Source organism: Aureobasidium pullulans, assembly GCF_000721785.1.
Source record: "Aureobasidium pullulans EXF-150 unplaced genomic scaffold scaffold_1, whole genome shotgun sequence".
Taxonomy (NCBI): domain Eukaryota; kingdom Fungi; phylum Ascomycota; class Dothideomycetes; order Dothideales; family Saccotheciaceae; genus Aureobasidium; species Aureobasidium pullulans.
This window is the reverse complement of record NW_021941021.1, coordinates 1,420,989-1,437,192: the sequence shown is the minus strand read 5'-3', so window position 1 is coordinate 1,437,192 and position 16,204 is coordinate 1,420,989. Positions and strand designations below refer to the sequence as shown.

The window sequence follows — 16,204 nt, the reverse complement described above, 5'->3', positions numbered from 1 at the left end:
GGCGAAGGAGGAGCTGACGCCTTTGTTGGTTTGGTCATGATGGCAGTTGGTCGAAGACTGCGAGGAAGGAGCCTGGGTTCATGCTATGCACGCGAGAGCCTCGTCTTGCAATCGTCACTCAGTTACATGCCGTGAGCGTTGCGTGTGCGTGTCCCTTCCTAGCCAGTAGCTAGTCGCTAGGGAGCTCTTGCCTGGTCTTCTTTTTGCCTTTGACCCACCCCCTCGGCTCGCATCTTGCGCCCGAGACTGATCGTCCCGCCGTGCCTGCAGATGCGGGGATCCACATCAATCGAACCATCTCTCCTTTCTCTGCTCTTGTGCTCGCTGACAAGCTCGATTCTCAGCACCCGGTTGTACCTATGCGTTGGCCGAAGTATGACGCTTCGCTATCATGCTGCTTCGTAGCACGTCTGTCTGCCGCAGTGCGGTCGACATGTTTGCCAAAGTACATCAAATCCGCGTACCTACCCCTGCACCACGCCAAAACTTTGTCCTCAATCGTCGAGCATGCAAAGTCCGTCAAGCAGCAACGCAGACGTGACAATATTCCATCTCTGATCAAGACACTCTGCTGAATTGTATCATCATGCTTTCTACCCTTGATGCTTCCTTCAGATGTCTTTCCCGTCCTCAGCCTTGTCCCGGCACATTTCTCCACCACCAATATCGAAACAAAGCCCCTAATCCCCTTTCAGTATCCTTCTCGAAGCTCAACCCTGACTTCTCACCCATTTCATAAACATCTCACACCCGTCTCTACAAAATCTCTGCCGTTGCTGCTTCTTACTCAGTGTCTAGCCATGTGCTCGTAACGTCTACTAGTTCCATCTGATGAATGACGCCTCGCCCGTTTTTCTCCCAACTGCCGTCTCGAATATATATCACCACCTGCGCCCAGACCCGATGCTTTGGATCTCTCCCTATCGACATCCCAGCCTGTTTACAGCAATGGTGCACACCAGACCGTGATTTTGCAATATGCTTTCGTTCGAAACTTTTCTTCAACTTTTCCTTTTGACCACTATCGCTGCTGTCATTGCAGATGCCACTCCCTCCAATTCGAGGCCGTCTGCCTCAGATAACAGCTTAGATGCTCGCTCAGCTACTGATGTTGATGGTACCTTTGATGGCTGCCATTACCAAGTTGAAGGCGCCGGAGCCTTCAGCAACCATTTCTCGTTCGATTTTACCACTATGGATACACTCCCGGACGAGTTTATCGCTAGCACATATGAAGTTGGCTCTGGACCTTATGCTCCTTATGCGCACATCTTCAATCCTGATAACATCGTTCTTGGAACCGGTCAGCCCATGCAGATGATTGTCCCTGGTGGCCAGACTGCAGATCCTTTGGATACATGTCAACTGGTTACCAGATACGACGACATACTTTACGCCAGCGTACGAACTGTCGCCCAAGTCAGCCCTGTCAACGGAACTGTTCATGGTATGTCCTCAGTCTCTAATCCTTTGAGAAGCACGTCATGCTCATTCCCGTAACAGGCTTCTTCATGTACATGAACGACACGCAGGAAACAGATATTGAGATTCGAACAGGAGATCCTGGTCATGTGCATTTTACCAACCAACAAACACACCCGGGCAACGGAGAGACGACCTATGCTGTTGCTGCCCCAAGCACCATGACCTCTGCCTTCCACGAGTATCGTTATGATTGGCTCTCCACCGGCACAAACTTCTACATCGACGGTGTCTTGACTTTGACTATTACCCGGAACAATCCGTCAAGTCCTGGATGGTTGATGTGGAATTCGTGGTCAAACGGTTATGCATGGACGTATGGACCTCCCCTTCAAGATAACATACTCTTGATCCGGTCTGTCGAAGCCTATTTCAACCGGTCGAGCGTCGATACGTCCAACTGCGAACCGAGTGCAGCAACAAGTATAAGAGCTACATCTACTAGCGCTGGCGCTCGTGTCACGACCAATGCAGCCGCAGTAAGCAGTCGTCCTACTTCTGCTGCTGACATTGAGACCACCAAAACCGACGCTGGTACGTCTTCCATCACATCCACCCTCGAATCTCAGACAACTATCCCAACTGCCTCCACGACGAATGAAGTGGAGGTACCCGAGTCCACCACTCTTGCTGTTACAAATACCAACACATCACAGACTACGATTACTACTGGGATTGCACCTGATGCGACAGACACCGTCTCACCGGAGACATCGTCTGCGAGCCCAACCCCGACCGTTTATGCCGACGGCTCAACTCCAGTGATATCTGGAGTCGCTTTCACAGTGGAAACCGACACCCTCTACTCTGGCACCCTGCTTAGTCTTCCAGCAAAGAGAGCGGCCGCAACAGTAGACAACTGCCTACAAACTTGTGCAGCCAACCCGGCTTGTGTAGGCACAGTCTTCTACGGTGACTCCTACACATGCTCGTACTACAGCTCCTTTGACAAAAACAGCAAGACCACCGACATAGGCAGCACATTCGCCGCTGTCCAAGACCGAGAAGAGAGCTCTTCTGGCACTTCCGTGACACCGACGAGCACCGTCGATATGGGTAGCGCGACTGATATTGCAGAAGTCACATCTGTTTCTTCCATCACTAGCTCGCAAGAGGCTTCTGAGCCCGCAGCCGCTACATCTACGACAACACTCCTTTCAATCAACACCACCTCTTCCACACCCACCATCTCTTCAACACCTACGCCTTCAACAACACTGACCTGCCCGCTCTCAAATCAAACTGCCTACACCGACCCCGCGTCCAACAAAACCTTTGTGGTCGAATGTGGAATCGACCACTCGGGCGGCGATATATCCATGGTCTACGTATCCGACTTGGCAGGTTGCATCGCTGCTTGCGCTAAGCTCAGCAATTGTGTTGATGTGTCGTTGTCAGGGAGTGCATGTTATCTAAAAGGGACTTTGGGTGGAGTTGTAGATAATGAGGGTCTTCTGGGGGCGAGGTTGGTGACTGAGAGTAGTACAAGCAGTACAGGAGGAGTGAGCAGCACAAGCAGTATGGCAGCGAGCAGTACGAGTACCAGCATCGCCGCTGTGTACACGAGGCCCTCATTCCAACAACTGCTTCAGTTGCATATTGATGCGAGACTGGTGGTGCCGAGCAGTTTATAGCCCTTCTACTAGACAATCATCACGGCGGGCTGGCACTCGCCCAGCTTGATTGTAAATACAAAAGACCTGGCGTCTATAATTGTCATCAACGAGACACGAACACATGTTGAAGAAAGAAAAAGATCAAGACCGTTTTGAATTGCAAACTCCCCTATAATGCCTGCGCTGCTTTGGATGTAAAAGCTCCCGTTCGTGTGTCCCCGTTAGAATACAGAAAATGTCAAAAGTCATTGCTCCGGTGGAGGTTGTGGAAAAAGGATATCTATGAGTCCACCTCCATTTTCTCTCCAGCCTGACCAGCATCGTTGTCGCTCAACTCATGGACTGTGACGTATTTGCTGATGTCTTGACGGGTAATGATCTTCTCGTTAAGAACGGCGGTTGTGCCTCTCTGGAACTTGTAGTTCCTCATCTTCTGCTCGCGCTTGTTGGGGGTGATGTAGTTTCTCATGAGCGTCGTCTTCTCGGCGGTAATGACACAGACATCGACGTTGGAACCAGAACCCAGATCGTTCCAGATACCGGCCTGGATGGCGTCTGCGCAGAGCTTGACAGCGTCATCCTTGCTGAGGCCTGACTTCCATTGGGTCTCGAATACGGACATGGCGGCCAGCGAACCCGAACCCATGGTGACGTAGGGGAGCTTGTCGGTACTGCCGTGAGCGTGGACGGTGAAGAGATGGCTGCCTGTGGGGTCGACGCCGGCTACGACGAGGTAGGCACCGATGTGACCTTGGTAGCGGAACAGATGTTGCTTGAGCATGGTCATGACAGTGGCGACGCGAGGCTTGCGGCCGGTGGAGAGGGCGTGTAGTTCGATGTTGGATGAGATGAGGGCGGTGGTGAACTCGGTGTCGGCAGCGGTACCAGCGCCGGCGCACCAGATCTGGGGGGCGATGTAATGCAGCTTCTCGCAGTTCTAGGGGAAGGAGAGTCAGTATGAGTGCATGTGTATGACAGCAGCAGCATGACTGACCTTGTCGGCGACTATGGGACCGCTGGTTGCTCTTGTGTCTGCGGCGATGACGACGCCGCCATCGTAGAGACAGCCGACAATGGTGGTTCCGGTACTGGTGGCCTTGGGCAGCGGCACACCTTGAGCGTGCAGGGCGAGGTTGCGGTTGTGCAGTGAGAAGTCGAACCCAGGCATCTTGACGGTGTGTGTATCGAGGTAGGAGGTAGGAGGTGATGATTAGCTGATTGGTGATGATCGATGGTCGCTGCTGCTGCCGCTGCTGCACTCTGGAGAGCTTCCCACGACTGGTCCGAGCTCAACTCTCTCCGCCGCTCTTTCTCCGTCGCGCGTCAATCTTGCTTCTTGCCATCTTCATACAATCACGACAATCACTGTTCTCGACCCTCCCATACTACACGACCGCCTTCGTCTTGCATCAAACACCTACGCGACTCCCCATACTGAATACCGCAATCATGGCCGACGTCGACACCCCTCCAGTGCAGGAGGCCACTGCCACGGATCAAAATCCCCTCGCAAACATGGAAGTCACAGATGCACAAGCCCTGGTACCCACAAATCCGGATGCCGCTGCCCTGGAACCGAAGAAGAAGACCAAGAAGATCATGGTCAAGAAGAAGAGGAGGCCCGCCAGAGTACAACAGGAAGGCTTCCAATCAGAGAGGCCTGCTCAAACCGGCACAATCTTCAACATCTGGTACAACAAATGGTCTGGTGGTGATCGCGAAGATGCATACTCCTCCAAGCAACAAGCAAAGGGCAGATGTAACGTCGCCCTCGACTCTGGATATACTCAAGCCGACAGCATCGCCGGCAGCTATTTCTGTCTATTCTTCGCCCGCGGTCTCTGCCCCAAAGGTCAAGATTGCGAATATCTCCACCGTCTGCCAAACTCGCGCGTAGAGAAAGAGGGCGGGCTAGGCGACATCTTCCCCTCCAACGTCGATTGCTTTGGAAGAGACAAGTTCAGCGACTACAGAGACGACATGGGTGGTGTCGGAAGTTTCATGCGCGTCAACAGAACTCTATACGTAGGCAGGATTCACACGTCCGACGATATTGAGGAAGTTGTCGCCAGACACTTCCAAGAGTGGGGTCAGATTGAGCGCGTCCGTGTACTGCCAGCACGAGGTGTAGCATTCGTGACGTACGTCCACTTGGCCAATGCCGTAAGTCACACACCTTCGACTCAAACATATGAGCGCGAACTAACATTTGTACAGGAATTCGCAAAGGAGGCCATGGCGCATCAGCCGCTAGACAACAACGAGACGCTGAACGTACGATGGGCAACAGTCGACCCCAACCCGCAAGCACAAAAACGAGAAGTCCGAAAGATCGAGGAACAAGCAGCCGATGCCATTCGCCGTGCGCTGCCAGCAGAATATGTCGCCGAGATCGAAGGACGTGGTGAAGGCTGGGAGGAGGCAAGAAAGAGAAGAAAGGTCGAGGGGACTTTCGGATTGGCAGGGTATGAAGCCAGCGACGAAGTATGGTATGCATCGGAGAAGGCCAGACTTGGAGCACCGCAGGAGGCGTATCTGCTCGAAGCTGGCGACCTACAAGACGAGGACGAAGAGGGTGCACCGCTTCGAATCGAGGACATGAAAAGACAAGATGCACCCTCTGGAATCCTTGGAGGAACAACATTGAGCGCATTGAAAGGCTTCACAGCGGGCTCAGGAGGAGCAGCAAGCAAGGCCGCCGACAAGCCTGCAGGGCCTTTGGTTGGTTATGGAAGTGACGATGACAGCGATTGAGATGCAGAATTCAAAACTACAAGGAGCCTCTGGGCGTATTAGCACCAGAATGCATGATCTAACCACATCCTAATGCTTGAAGCGCGTGTCTGAGTCGCTGAGAATTGAATGCATTGCACTCTGATCGAGAGGACGGGGATAAGATAGTCGTCCTTTTAAACACCGGGGGCCAATCGGCGCGGCTTCCCCACAAATTGCGATCTGAAAAAGTACGAGAAAGTTTGAGAGAGCCGGGCGTTGTGCCAATTATTTTCCAATTTTCTCAGTCGCAAAACACATCACATATCAAAATGGCACCGAGTCGTCGTATGCAAAAGCAGGGTGTTCCCGGACCCCTGGATGAATCCCTGGTTTCAAGAAAGAGAAAGGACGCCCCCCCGCCGCCCGAGGTCACATATAAGAAACGCAGAACCGATCCTAACAAGCCAAAGAACTCGGCGGCAAAGAAGTCCACCAAGGGCCAATTCGCAACAAACGGAAAGACACCCAAGACTGCAGGAAAGAAGGCACAGCAATTGGTCGAGTCGGACGATGAACATGTCAGCGACGCTTCAGATGCCGCCGACGATTTGGGCGTGCTCGAGTCGGACGACGAGCCTGCCGAGGACGACGATTTCATGGACTCCGACGACCCCGACGTGCAGCGCGCCATGTGGTCCGAAGACGAGGATGCCTCAGACGCCGAAGAGATTCTGAACGCCGCCAACATTGCCGGCCTGTCAGGTCGCCTCGACGAAGAAGCTGCCCAAGAGGCTGCCGATGCCCAAGCCGAACTGGAGGACGATGCCATGCAGACCAACATTGCTGCCGCCGACATTCCCGACGATGAAGACGACGATGAGGCCGCTGTCCGAAAAGCCACCCTCGCCCCCGATCTCCAGCTGCTCCGTACCCGTATCACAGAGACCACCCGTGTCCTCACCAGCTTCAAGGAGCTCTCCGACCCCTCGCGCTCTCGTGCCGACTACATCAACTCCCTTCTCAACGACATCTGCGCCTACTACGGCTACTCGCGCTTCTTGGCCGAGAAGCTCTGGAGACTTTTCACTCCCCAGGAGGCTCTTGCCTTCTTCGACGCCAACGAGACTCCTCGTCCTTTGGTCATCAGAACAAACACTCTCCGTACTCACCGTCGTGATCTCGCCCACTCGTTGATCAACCGTGGTGTCACTCTCGAGCCCGTTGGAAAGTGGAGCAAGGTCGGTCTGCAGGTTTTCGAGTCTCAGGTCCCCTTGGGTGCCACCCCCGAATATCTTGCTGGACACTACATCCTTCAAGCTGCCAGTTCGTTCTTGCCCGTCATGGCTTTGGCTCCTCAAGAGAACGAGCGTGTCCTGGATATGGCCGCCGCTCCTGGTGGTAAAACAACATACGCCGCTGCTCTGATGCGCAACACTGGTGTCATCTTCGCCAACGATGCCAGCAAAGTTCGTGCCAAGGGTCTGATCGGTAACATTCACCGTCTCGGTGTGAAGAACACCATCGTATGCCACTACTCCGCTCTCGAGTTCCCCAAGGTCATGGGTGGCTTCGACAGAGTCCTTCTTGATGCTCCTTGCTCCGGTACTGGTGTCATTGCCAAGGATCAAAGTGTCAAGACCAACAAGACTGAGGCTGATTTCCTGCGTCTGCCCCATCTCCAGAAGCAGCTTTTGCTTGCCGCAATTGACTCGGTAGATCATGCATCAAAGACTGGTGGTTACATTGTCTACTCAACATGTAGTGTCACTGTCGAAGAGAACGAACAAGTTGTCCAGTACGCCTTGAACAGACGCCCCAACGTCAAGCTTGTCAGCACTGGTCTTGTCTTTGGTAAGGAGGGCTTCACCAGCTTCATGGGCAAGAAATTCCACCCTAGCTTGAAGGAGACCAGAAGATACTACCCCCATGCCTACAACGTTGACGGTTTCTACGTCGCCAAGTTCAAGAAGGTTGGCCCTACACCCGCCAACGCTGTCAAGGCACAAGGCTCAGAGGAGCAGAAGCAGAACGTGAAGAAGGATGGAGACGAAGAGATCATTGACAGAACTCCCATCAGCGAGGAGGCTGAGAACGACGAGTTCGGTGGCTTCTCGGACTCAGAGGATGATGCAATTATCCAACGTGCTCGCGCAAAACAGCTCAAGAAGAAGGGCATTGACCCTAAAGCCACAAAGGCCGCCAAGAAGCCCAAGGAGAAGGAAGTCACATCTGAGCAGCCCAACGCCGAGGACCAAATAGAGGAGAAGGCAGTCAAGTCACCATCGGGTACAAAGAGCCCCAAGGTGGCCGAGAAGCCTGTCAAAGACGGTGTCAGCGAGGTCGGTGGACATGCTGTGGGCACCTCAACAGAGGCTCAAAGCAAGAAGGAGAGGAGGAGTTTGAACAAGGCAGGCAAGAAGGCAAAGGCCAGCTCCAAGGCTAAATAGATGCATCTTTTACAGCGGATATCAATTTGACGTGTTTCGTATGGTCTTGAACCATTTTTGTAGTACAAAATGTTTGCCCAACTGCTTGACATGTGCGTGCCACCCAACGGACGTCTTTCTTCCTCACTCGTAGTGTTCTTGTGCTTTCAACAGCTGGACCTTCACACAAGGAACCTCGTGTATAGTCTGCTCATCAAAGGGTCAATAGCGCACAATCAAACTCTTGTGTCATATGCGTGCTATATCAACAGCCAGTCCAACTATCCCAAGACCTGCCCACCTCATCTACCCCTTATCCGTCTTTCACACTATCTGAGGGCCGCGCGGTGAACCATCAGATACACAAGTGAGTGATTCGTTTCAGTCGGCACTGTCCTCGACAGTCCCCCAGGTTCAATTCGGTTGCTCGCAGTCAGTTCAATCTATCATCACTCCAAACCATGTATTTCACAGCTCCAGTGGCTTCCAACACCTTCCTCGAGCTCGCCTATTTCATCCTTGGCGGTTTCTACCCACTTCCCTTTCTCTCCTCTCTTCTATCTACTTATTCGTTCCTTCGTCCCTTCATCTCTCTCCTTGAGAAACACCTTCTGTGCTTTCACTGACAATGGCTCCGATATCAAAGGACGAGCACATCCTCCTCCTCTTCGCTTGCATCAAGAACAGCAGAGGCCCAGGTCAGGTCGACTGGAACGGCGTAGCCACCGACACACAGCTCACTTCCAACGCCGTGTAAGTCTTCTTCATCATCACAACACCAGGACGATCTCATACTGACAACAACACAACAGAGCCAAACGCTTCAACAAACTCGCCAAAGACTATGGGGTCCGTGGAGTATTGCGCGGTGGCACTGGCCGCGTTTCTGCTGCTGGTACCAAGAATCGCCCTGAACATGAAGAAGGAGAGCAAGGAGACTCGCAGGAAGATTCGTCGGGAGCAAAAGGAAAGGGAGGCCAAAAGGGCGGCAAAGGCAGAGCTTCGAAGAAGAGAAAGATAAGCAAGGTCGCTTCCACTTCTGATGACGAAAGCGACGGCGACAACGAGCAAGTCGACTACGATGCTCAAGATGTTGTTGCTGGCGAGCAAGAGGACATCAAGCCCGAATTGGATGGCGATGACGAGGTGAGTTGTTTTGGCTTCCGAACGAATACAGCGGCATTGACTGACTTTGTGACTAGGCTGTCGCTTGATCGAAGGCTACAACTTCCACGACGACCTTTCTGATTTTTCTTGCGATGAAGCAACGAATTGAACAGCGACAACAATGAGGATAATGAACCTCCAACAAACGACTGCACTTACTGAAGAGGGGAGAGCCACATTTTTCTGTACCACTATGCTCTCTTACCATCACGGACCCCTTCTCAGAACTTTACAACCAAGAATGCAACTGCCTTTTGAACCAAAGATACCTTTTAACTGCCATTGGACATCTCGTGACTCTTTCCAGATTCGTTGACTGTAGAGATGCAGAGTGCTTTCGGGATAGATGGGATTGTCTAAAGAGATGAATTCCTTTTTGCGTTTTCAACGGAGACGGCTCTGATCAGCAGTAATCCATACAGTCTCAAGCACTTGAAGAGAGAATCACGCTCGGATGTCCGGTGGAATTTGGAAGGAAGGGAGGTGGTTTGCCAAGCCACGGATTGACCCGCGTCTTTCAACTTCACCTCGTGCCTTCCTTTCTGCGACACCATGCTTACATCAACAAACAAGTATAACTCAGCAAATTCATGGATCTATAGTGTCGGACTGTCGCATGTACATTGTTCACATCTGAGAGAAGATTAACGTAACCAAGGCCGGTGTCCGACGACTCCACCTTCGCTCTTCATGCTTTCGAAGCTTTTCCTTGCTCGAGATGTATGAAAGTAGCGAGCCCATACAGTCAAGATATACCTCCTATTACTGCCATATCTCTATTGGAAGCATGTCCTTCCACAAAGTGTTGGCTTGGAAGACCAACAACGCCTACATAAAAGACCGCAATCGGGCATGTAGAGGCCAGTCACGTAAAGTATCTCCATGGTCACATTCAATTAACGTGTCAAGTCTTCCGCCTTCAAGTTGCTATTTCTGTCAAAATATTTGTGTTGGAGGTAACGAAAGTGGAGCACTTGTGACGGTGCGACTCGGTTGACTCTTACTCAACTCGCATCCAGTGAGAACGATCGAAAATCTTCCCGGTGTGAGCGGATAGCATCTACCTGAGTGAAAGCTACTTGCACAACGCCCGACTCTCACACTCCACTACTTCCACCGCAATCTGCGACCTTCCTTACTCTTCTTCTCCATCTCTCCTCTTTTGTCAACTTCCATCCACCACCCATCCAACACTTGCCGTGTTGACACTTCAATATTGATCTTTTCCATCGCACTCTCCGACACTTCATATCCAATGGCTCCCAAAGTAGGAATTACCTGGGACGGTAAGGCAGCACACCTCTAACACGCACCGTCCGCTTTGAGTTGCTAAAAATTTACAGCTGAGGCCGACCGCAAGATCCTCCTGGCGATCTTGAAGGATGCTAGCGTGACTGCAAACATCAACTGGGACGATCTTGCTGCTGAGATCTCCACTGAGGCTGCAACCTGCTCTGTCGCTGCGCTGAAGAAGCACCTGTCCCGTCTTCGCATCTCTGTCAAGAACGGTCAGGACAATAGGTAGTCGTTGACTTTGAACGACACAAGACCGCATTCACTAAATCTTTTCCCCCAGCAGTGACGGCTCTGACAACCCTGCACCAAAGACCCCCGCCACCAAGGGAAAGACCAAGGGCAATGGGTGAGCAATACGACTGATGCATATTGACACCAGTTCGTGCTGACCATGACCTCTTCGCAGTACTGCTGGCTCTTCTGCTGGCCCCAAGTCCAAAGGAAAGGGTCGCAAGCGCAAGGTGGCCGACGAATCGGACGATGATGAAGGCACCCCCCTCACTAAGAGATTCAAGAAGGTCGCAGACAAGGAGGAAGAGCCCCAGATCAAAGCTGAGGCCAATGATGAAGATGAAGGTTAGATCCTTTAGTGGATTGCACCATGGATAGCGCCCTTCAATACGCGCTGGACCAGTTGCCCTTTCTTCTTCACCTCCCTTTCTCATTCTCATGATACTTCCCTTCCCCCCTACCCCTTCCCCCTTTCCCATTACACCAAGACATACCGATGAGCAGGCATAGCGACCTGGCAATAAGAAGAACTACTCACATACAATCTGAACTCAACTTCCCACCATGTCAGATGATCTCACTTGTGCAACCTTTCCTCTGTTTCAAAAGCCAATAGACAATATGGCTAACAAGAAACAGTGACGTGCTTGAGATTTGGGGTGAAAATTTACTGACAAACAGTCTCTTAGCCAAGTTAGTGTAAAGTGTGAGTACCACTGTTACTCTAGAATAATCACGCGTACTGACTGATCAACAACAGAGTCTATCATGTCATACTCACCGTGGCTCCTTCCTTCCTATTCACCGTGGCTCATCCTTCATACTCACCGTCCCTGCTTTATAACCATCAAGGCTTCTTCCTTCATAACCAGCGTCTACCTCCGCCGTGTCTCCTTCCTCCATGTTCTATCTCATACACCACTTCGTCAATAGGACATGGATCGAAGGTTACTCAACAGCCTTCCGTGACATGGCCTTTCTCGACTACACAGCCCACCAGGAGGTGCATGCCCGCTTGTGGTACGCAGTGTTATTGTTGTGAACATCTATCTGGAATGGTTTAGCCGCTGGACGACTTGCTCTGCACCTCACCGTCATCCTTGTTGACAGAAATCTTTCACCGAGAGAGCAGATCGGTTCTCTTGCACAGACCAGAACCTGAGGAAAGTATCCTTGGTGTAGAAAGTCGATCATTTTCGATATCCGGGCCTGGTTTTCATCCAAAGCAGCCTCAGTCGGAAGTCCCAGCCCTCGGTGGAAGAGGAAACGAGCCATGCGTTGAGTAAGAATCGAGACCAAGGAGCCATGGTGTGTTTGGATGTAGCCCATGATACCGGATGTTGGGTGGTCTCAGGGGCCGGAGTTGACTTGGGGAAATTCTTGAAACAAGGCACGATGATGGAAATGTCGAGAGTTTGCCTGGGGAGGGCAGCAATCGACATGCCGCCGACTCCAAGTCTCGACGTATCATGGCCTGTGCTTAATAGCCGTCGTCGCTAGGGTCGCCGTCGCTACCCCGGCTCCGGATACTTCGCATCTTCGCTGGTTGCCGGGTGCTTTCTGTTCGCTTCCTCGTCAACATCACCGTTCGCTCGCGTCTCTGCTTGCTTGCTTGCTGCTTCTACTATCCAAACACTCCGAGTAAGTCGACTCTCCGACTCTTCACTTCGAATCCCTCTCTCGACTCTTTTTTCTTCGTGCGTCGTGTGCACTACTCGACGCCGATCAATCTACAAGTCCGATCATACTCCCCTCCAAGAGCAATTGACGCAAACGCTTACGCATACTTCCACCTTGCTGACGCTCTGCTACACAGTCCAGCATTGCTTCCTTTCCAACTCGTCTACAACATAATCGTAAGTTTGTTTTCCCCTCCCTGCGCAGAGCTTCTGTCGAACAAACCATTGCACGATTGCCTCTGTCGTTCTGGTTTCGTCGTCTCAACATTCGGCCAACCACCAGCCATCAGCATCCTGCATTCTTCAGCGACCGCTCCCTATCTTTTCCTTCGTTCGCTGCGCTGCTCGCTTCTCTCGACGCAAAGCACTTCCTTCTTCAATTCACTTCACTTGCTCGAGCGTTCGTCGTTCCTTCGCTTCGGTTTCGTCTTCGCTTCTGACTCGACTTCACTTCGCTCTTAGCTAACTCTGTCTTCAACAGCTTTTCTACTGCAGTTGCAGCCCTTCCAGTGTACCTCGTCGACTTAATCTTCCTTTCACTTCACCAGCATCGATCAAGACAGTCGAACACGAAGTCGACTTCGGATTAAATTGTAAGCTTGTTCCCTATCCCCCTTGCTCTCATGCCCATTATCATCAACATCTTTCAGTTCTCTAACATCCTCCTCAGACAAATCATGGAACACGACATGGACCAGGACCCGTTCAATCCTTCTACCAACTATGGCTATTCGACTGGCGTGACCGAGCCGCTCGACAACTACAACGACAACAGCTTTGATGGCATAACATTTGACCAGCCCAACAGCATGTACTCCAACAGCAATAACCTTGGTTTTGACGCCAACGGGTATGGTGGTCGCGGGAGTCTCGCCTACCCCCAACAGCCTCTTTATGGTCAGCGCGAATCTCAGTCGTTGGCAGCACCTGCACGCTGGAACGGTCATCAATCGCTTTCTGCCTTTCCAAGCTCAAACAGTGGTCAGTCCTCCACTGTTCCCCTTGGTCTTGACGGTTCGTCTCACCAGAACTTGGACCAAGAGGAGGGTTTCCTCCCGACTTCCAGCCATGGCAACGGCGATCAAGCCCAAGGCTCAGTCGAGCACGGCGAAGCTCTCGTGGAGAAGAGAGGAGCGCGCAAACAAAAGACAACTCCTCCAGGTCGTTCGAAGGTTGAGCAGCAGGACTCAGATGACGAGTATGACTCGGATGCTGAAGAAGTTGAGAACAAGAAGAAACGCAAATCCTACGACCAGCCGCGTCATCTGACTCGCTGGAATTGTAAGTCTTGTCGTACAACATGCGCCATCGTTCACGGTTGACTAACACATTTATAGCCGGTACGGATCAGCTTCTGTTGCTCGCTTTGGCATACGAGTGCAGGCGCCGTAACATTGATCTCCCCTGGGGTGCAGCATCGTTGCACCTCAATGCCTATGCGAAACCAGACGGCTCAAAGCAGCATCTGGTGAAAGTCCGCAAAGCCCGAATCTATTACGGCTTGCCCGTGCCGCCGCCTTTTCCAAAGCAAGACAAGGAGGATCCTCAGTACAGTGACAAGGAGATACTCAACTTCGCCACACTCGTGTATGTCAAGCCGGGAACAGAAGAGGACGCCAACGGCACACCTGGCACGATGCCGCCTATCTACACCCCTCAGCCCATTGCAGTAGGGCCTCATTTGCCCTACTATGGCCGACCTGGTTGGCCTTTAAGCGTAGACGTGGCGGATGAGATGATGACTCTCCTAGCTATTAGGGGAAGCCAATGGTCTACGACAACACCCTTGACAGTTGAACCTCCACCTGGTACACAGTCCATCAAGAAGAAGGCAAGGTCCGCAAAGGCCATCAAAGTTGAGCAAGAAGACGAAGACGACGACGATTTCACTCTGAAGTCGGTTCGCAAGGTTTCAAGCACGCCAACTGCCTCGCAGAAGAAGAAGGCTCAGCTGTCGACCAAGGGATCAGCCAGCAAGGGCTCCCCTAACAAGCCTTCAGGTGTAGTAAAATCAAAGAGATATACACCTTTGAAGAAGATGCAGAGCAAGGCGTCTCTTGAAGACACCCCTGTCCGCGCTTTGACCAACGGTATGGCAGCCACTGGAGTTAACTCCTCTCCAGTCAAGACCCCGTCAAGAAAGTCGGCCGCTGCCTCTAAGAAGAAGGCCAAGGTGACCAAGACCGCTCCTCCCACGCCCTCAAATGAGGAGGAGATGTTGGCGATGCCACTCCTGACCCCGACCAAGGAGAGTGAGCAGCCACACAAGTATGGTAGGCGCGATGAGGATGTCCATATCGAGCTGAGCGAGACATCCGGCGACACTCTGCTCAACGCACCCCCTGGCTTTGACATGGGTCGCAACTTAGACCTCCAAAACTCTGGTCCTCGGAGCGACGCACTGGGCTTCCATGACCAGTCGATGCACAGTCAAGGCAACCGGAGCTTCGGCTACCAGTCAGCCATGCCTGGCATGTCTAATCAGTCGATGCAGCGCCAGAGCAACTTTGGAAACAACATGCCGCGACCCACCCTGCCCGGCAATCACCACCAGTCTATGCAGCATCAGGGCGGCCAGATTTTTGATCCTCAGCCGATGATGGTCAACGGCTCAGGCCTATCAATGCCAGCTCAGTCCAACTATGCCTACAACACTCACGGCCAGCAGATGCTCCATCACGGCCAGCATATGGCTGGCATGCAACAGAACCACGGACAAATTTGGCAGACGCAGAACTCCATGGCGAACAACAACATGTCGCAGGCAATGCAACCGATGCAGCAGATGCCCATGCAACAGATGTACAACCTGATGCCACAGCCAGGCACTATGCAGCAGCAGCAGCAGCAGCAGCAGCAGTTCGTCCCGGCTTCAGGTTTCCCTGGCTTTGGTATGGACGCCGGTCTCATGGCCCGAGAGCCTATGCCTGGCTATGTTGACGAGATGTCGGAGTACATGACTTCGACCGGTCACTCTATGGCAGAGTCTCCTCGTCTGTCTCTCGGCAGCGGCAACACCAGGCCCAGCGGCATCAGTCCCGATGTCGCCGACAGCAAGCCTCAGCAGGGCGACGCATCGATGTTTGGCGACTTGATGCTTGTCGATATGAACGGCGAGCTAGTCGATGATGACTTCAACAGCGACCTTACGCCCAACTACTGAGCCTCCACCCTCGACTGAGCCTCCACCCTCGTCATCCCTTCAACTTTCCTTGCCTTACCAACCACGACGACCCCTTTATACCACGGCAGACCAAGACCCCAGCACACAAAAACACAAAAGCCCCCGACATCTCCTCGGGACATAAAAAAAAGATTCCTCCTCGACAGGGAAGGTGCGAACAAAACTCCAGAGCCGGCCTTTTGAGTTGAATTCGCCCACCCTTCGAGTTGGCAGACCGCTTTTTCCTTTTTCCTTCTTGCTTTTCCTTTCACATTCAGCATCACGAACAAGCATCAGAAGGCGTCATCTTGCATTTCCTTTTCTTTCCCAGCCAGCATATGATACCCAACACACCGCGCTTTCCATAAACAGAAGGAAGCACACAAGAGCGAAGATTCCCTCCCACCACATGGTGGCCCCCCGTTTGAT

General features: G+C 52.4%; 8 protein-coding genes across 8 annotated transcripts; 6 read left to right on the top strand and 2 right to left on the bottom strand.

Annotated features, from left to right (window-relative positions):
• The first annotated feature begins 254 nt into the window (after positions 1-254).
• Positions 255-764, top strand: M438DRAFT_341394 (uncharacterized protein). The gene has a single exon (XM_029904489.1). The coding sequence runs from the start codon at positions 360-362 to the stop codon at positions 573-575; it is 216 nt and encodes a 71-aa protein (XP_029765848.1). The 5' UTR covers positions 255-359; the 3' UTR covers positions 576-764.
• A 179-nt stretch (positions 765-943) lies between these two features.
• On the top strand, positions 944-2,228 carry M438DRAFT_341392 (concanavalin A-like lectin/glucanase). Its single transcript, XM_029904488.1, has 3 exons — positions 944-1,447; positions 1,504-2,016; positions 2,139-2,228. Exons 1-3 carry the CDS (start codon positions 979-981, stop codon positions 2,165-2,167), a joined length of 1,011 nt encoding a protein of 336 aa, XP_029765847.1. The 5' UTR covers positions 944-978; the 3' UTR covers positions 2,168-2,228.
• A 1,150-nt stretch (positions 2,229-3,378) lies between these two features.
• On the bottom strand, positions 3,379-4,266 carry M438DRAFT_264276 (N-terminal nucleophile aminohydrolase; the record flags this gene model as incomplete). The annotated part of the gene is made up of 2 exons (XM_029899936.1): positions 3,379-4,035; positions 4,093-4,266. The coding sequence occupies 2 exons, from the start codon at positions 4,264-4,266 to the stop codon at positions 3,379-3,381; spliced, it is 831 nt and encodes a 276-aa protein (XP_029765846.1).
• A 431-nt stretch (positions 4,267-4,697) lies between these two features.
• M438DRAFT_351043 (pre-mRNA-splicing factor cwc2) lies at positions 4,698-5,852 on the top strand (the record flags this gene model as incomplete). The annotated part of the gene is made up of 2 exons (XM_029906689.1): positions 4,698-5,261; positions 5,316-5,852. The coding sequence occupies 2 exons, from the start codon at positions 4,698-4,700 to the stop codon at positions 5,850-5,852; spliced, it is 1,101 nt and encodes a 366-aa protein (XP_029765845.1).
• Positions 5,853-6,142: 290 nt separating this feature from the next.
• M438DRAFT_401724 (NOL1/NOP2/sun family putative RNA met) lies at positions 6,143-8,260 on the top strand (the record flags this gene model as incomplete). Its single annotated transcript, XM_029909558.1, has 1 exon — positions 6,143-8,260. One exon carries the CDS (start codon positions 6,143-6,145, stop codon positions 8,258-8,260), a length of 2,118 nt encoding a protein of 705 aa, XP_029765844.1.
• A 142-nt stretch (positions 8,261-8,402) lies between these two features.
• M438DRAFT_361118 (uncharacterized protein) lies at positions 8,403-9,453 on the top strand (the record flags this gene model as incomplete). The annotated part of the gene is made up of 3 exons (XM_029907483.1): positions 8,403-8,992; positions 9,052-9,385; positions 9,442-9,453. The coding sequence occupies exons 1-3, from the start codon at positions 8,868-8,870 to the stop codon at positions 9,451-9,453; spliced, it is 471 nt and encodes a 156-aa protein (XP_029765843.1). The 5' UTR covers positions 8,403-8,867.
• A 1,532-nt stretch (positions 9,454-10,985) lies between these two features.
• Positions 10,986-11,494, top strand: M438DRAFT_309233 (uncharacterized protein; the record flags this gene model as incomplete). Its single annotated transcript, XM_029902375.1, has 2 exons — positions 10,986-11,048; positions 11,109-11,494. Coding segments are annotated over 2 exons (238 nt in total), but the record flags the coding sequence as incomplete, so codon positions are not given.
• Positions 11,495-15,813: 4,319 nt separating this feature from the next.
• M438DRAFT_11230 (uncharacterized protein) lies at positions 15,814-16,188 on the bottom strand. Its single transcript, XM_029898707.1, has one exon. It carries the CDS (start codon positions 16,067-16,069, stop codon positions 15,851-15,853), a length of 219 nt encoding a protein of 72 aa, XP_029765841.1. The 5' UTR covers positions 16,070-16,188; the 3' UTR covers positions 15,814-15,850.
• Positions 16,189-16,204: the final 16 nt, after the last annotated feature.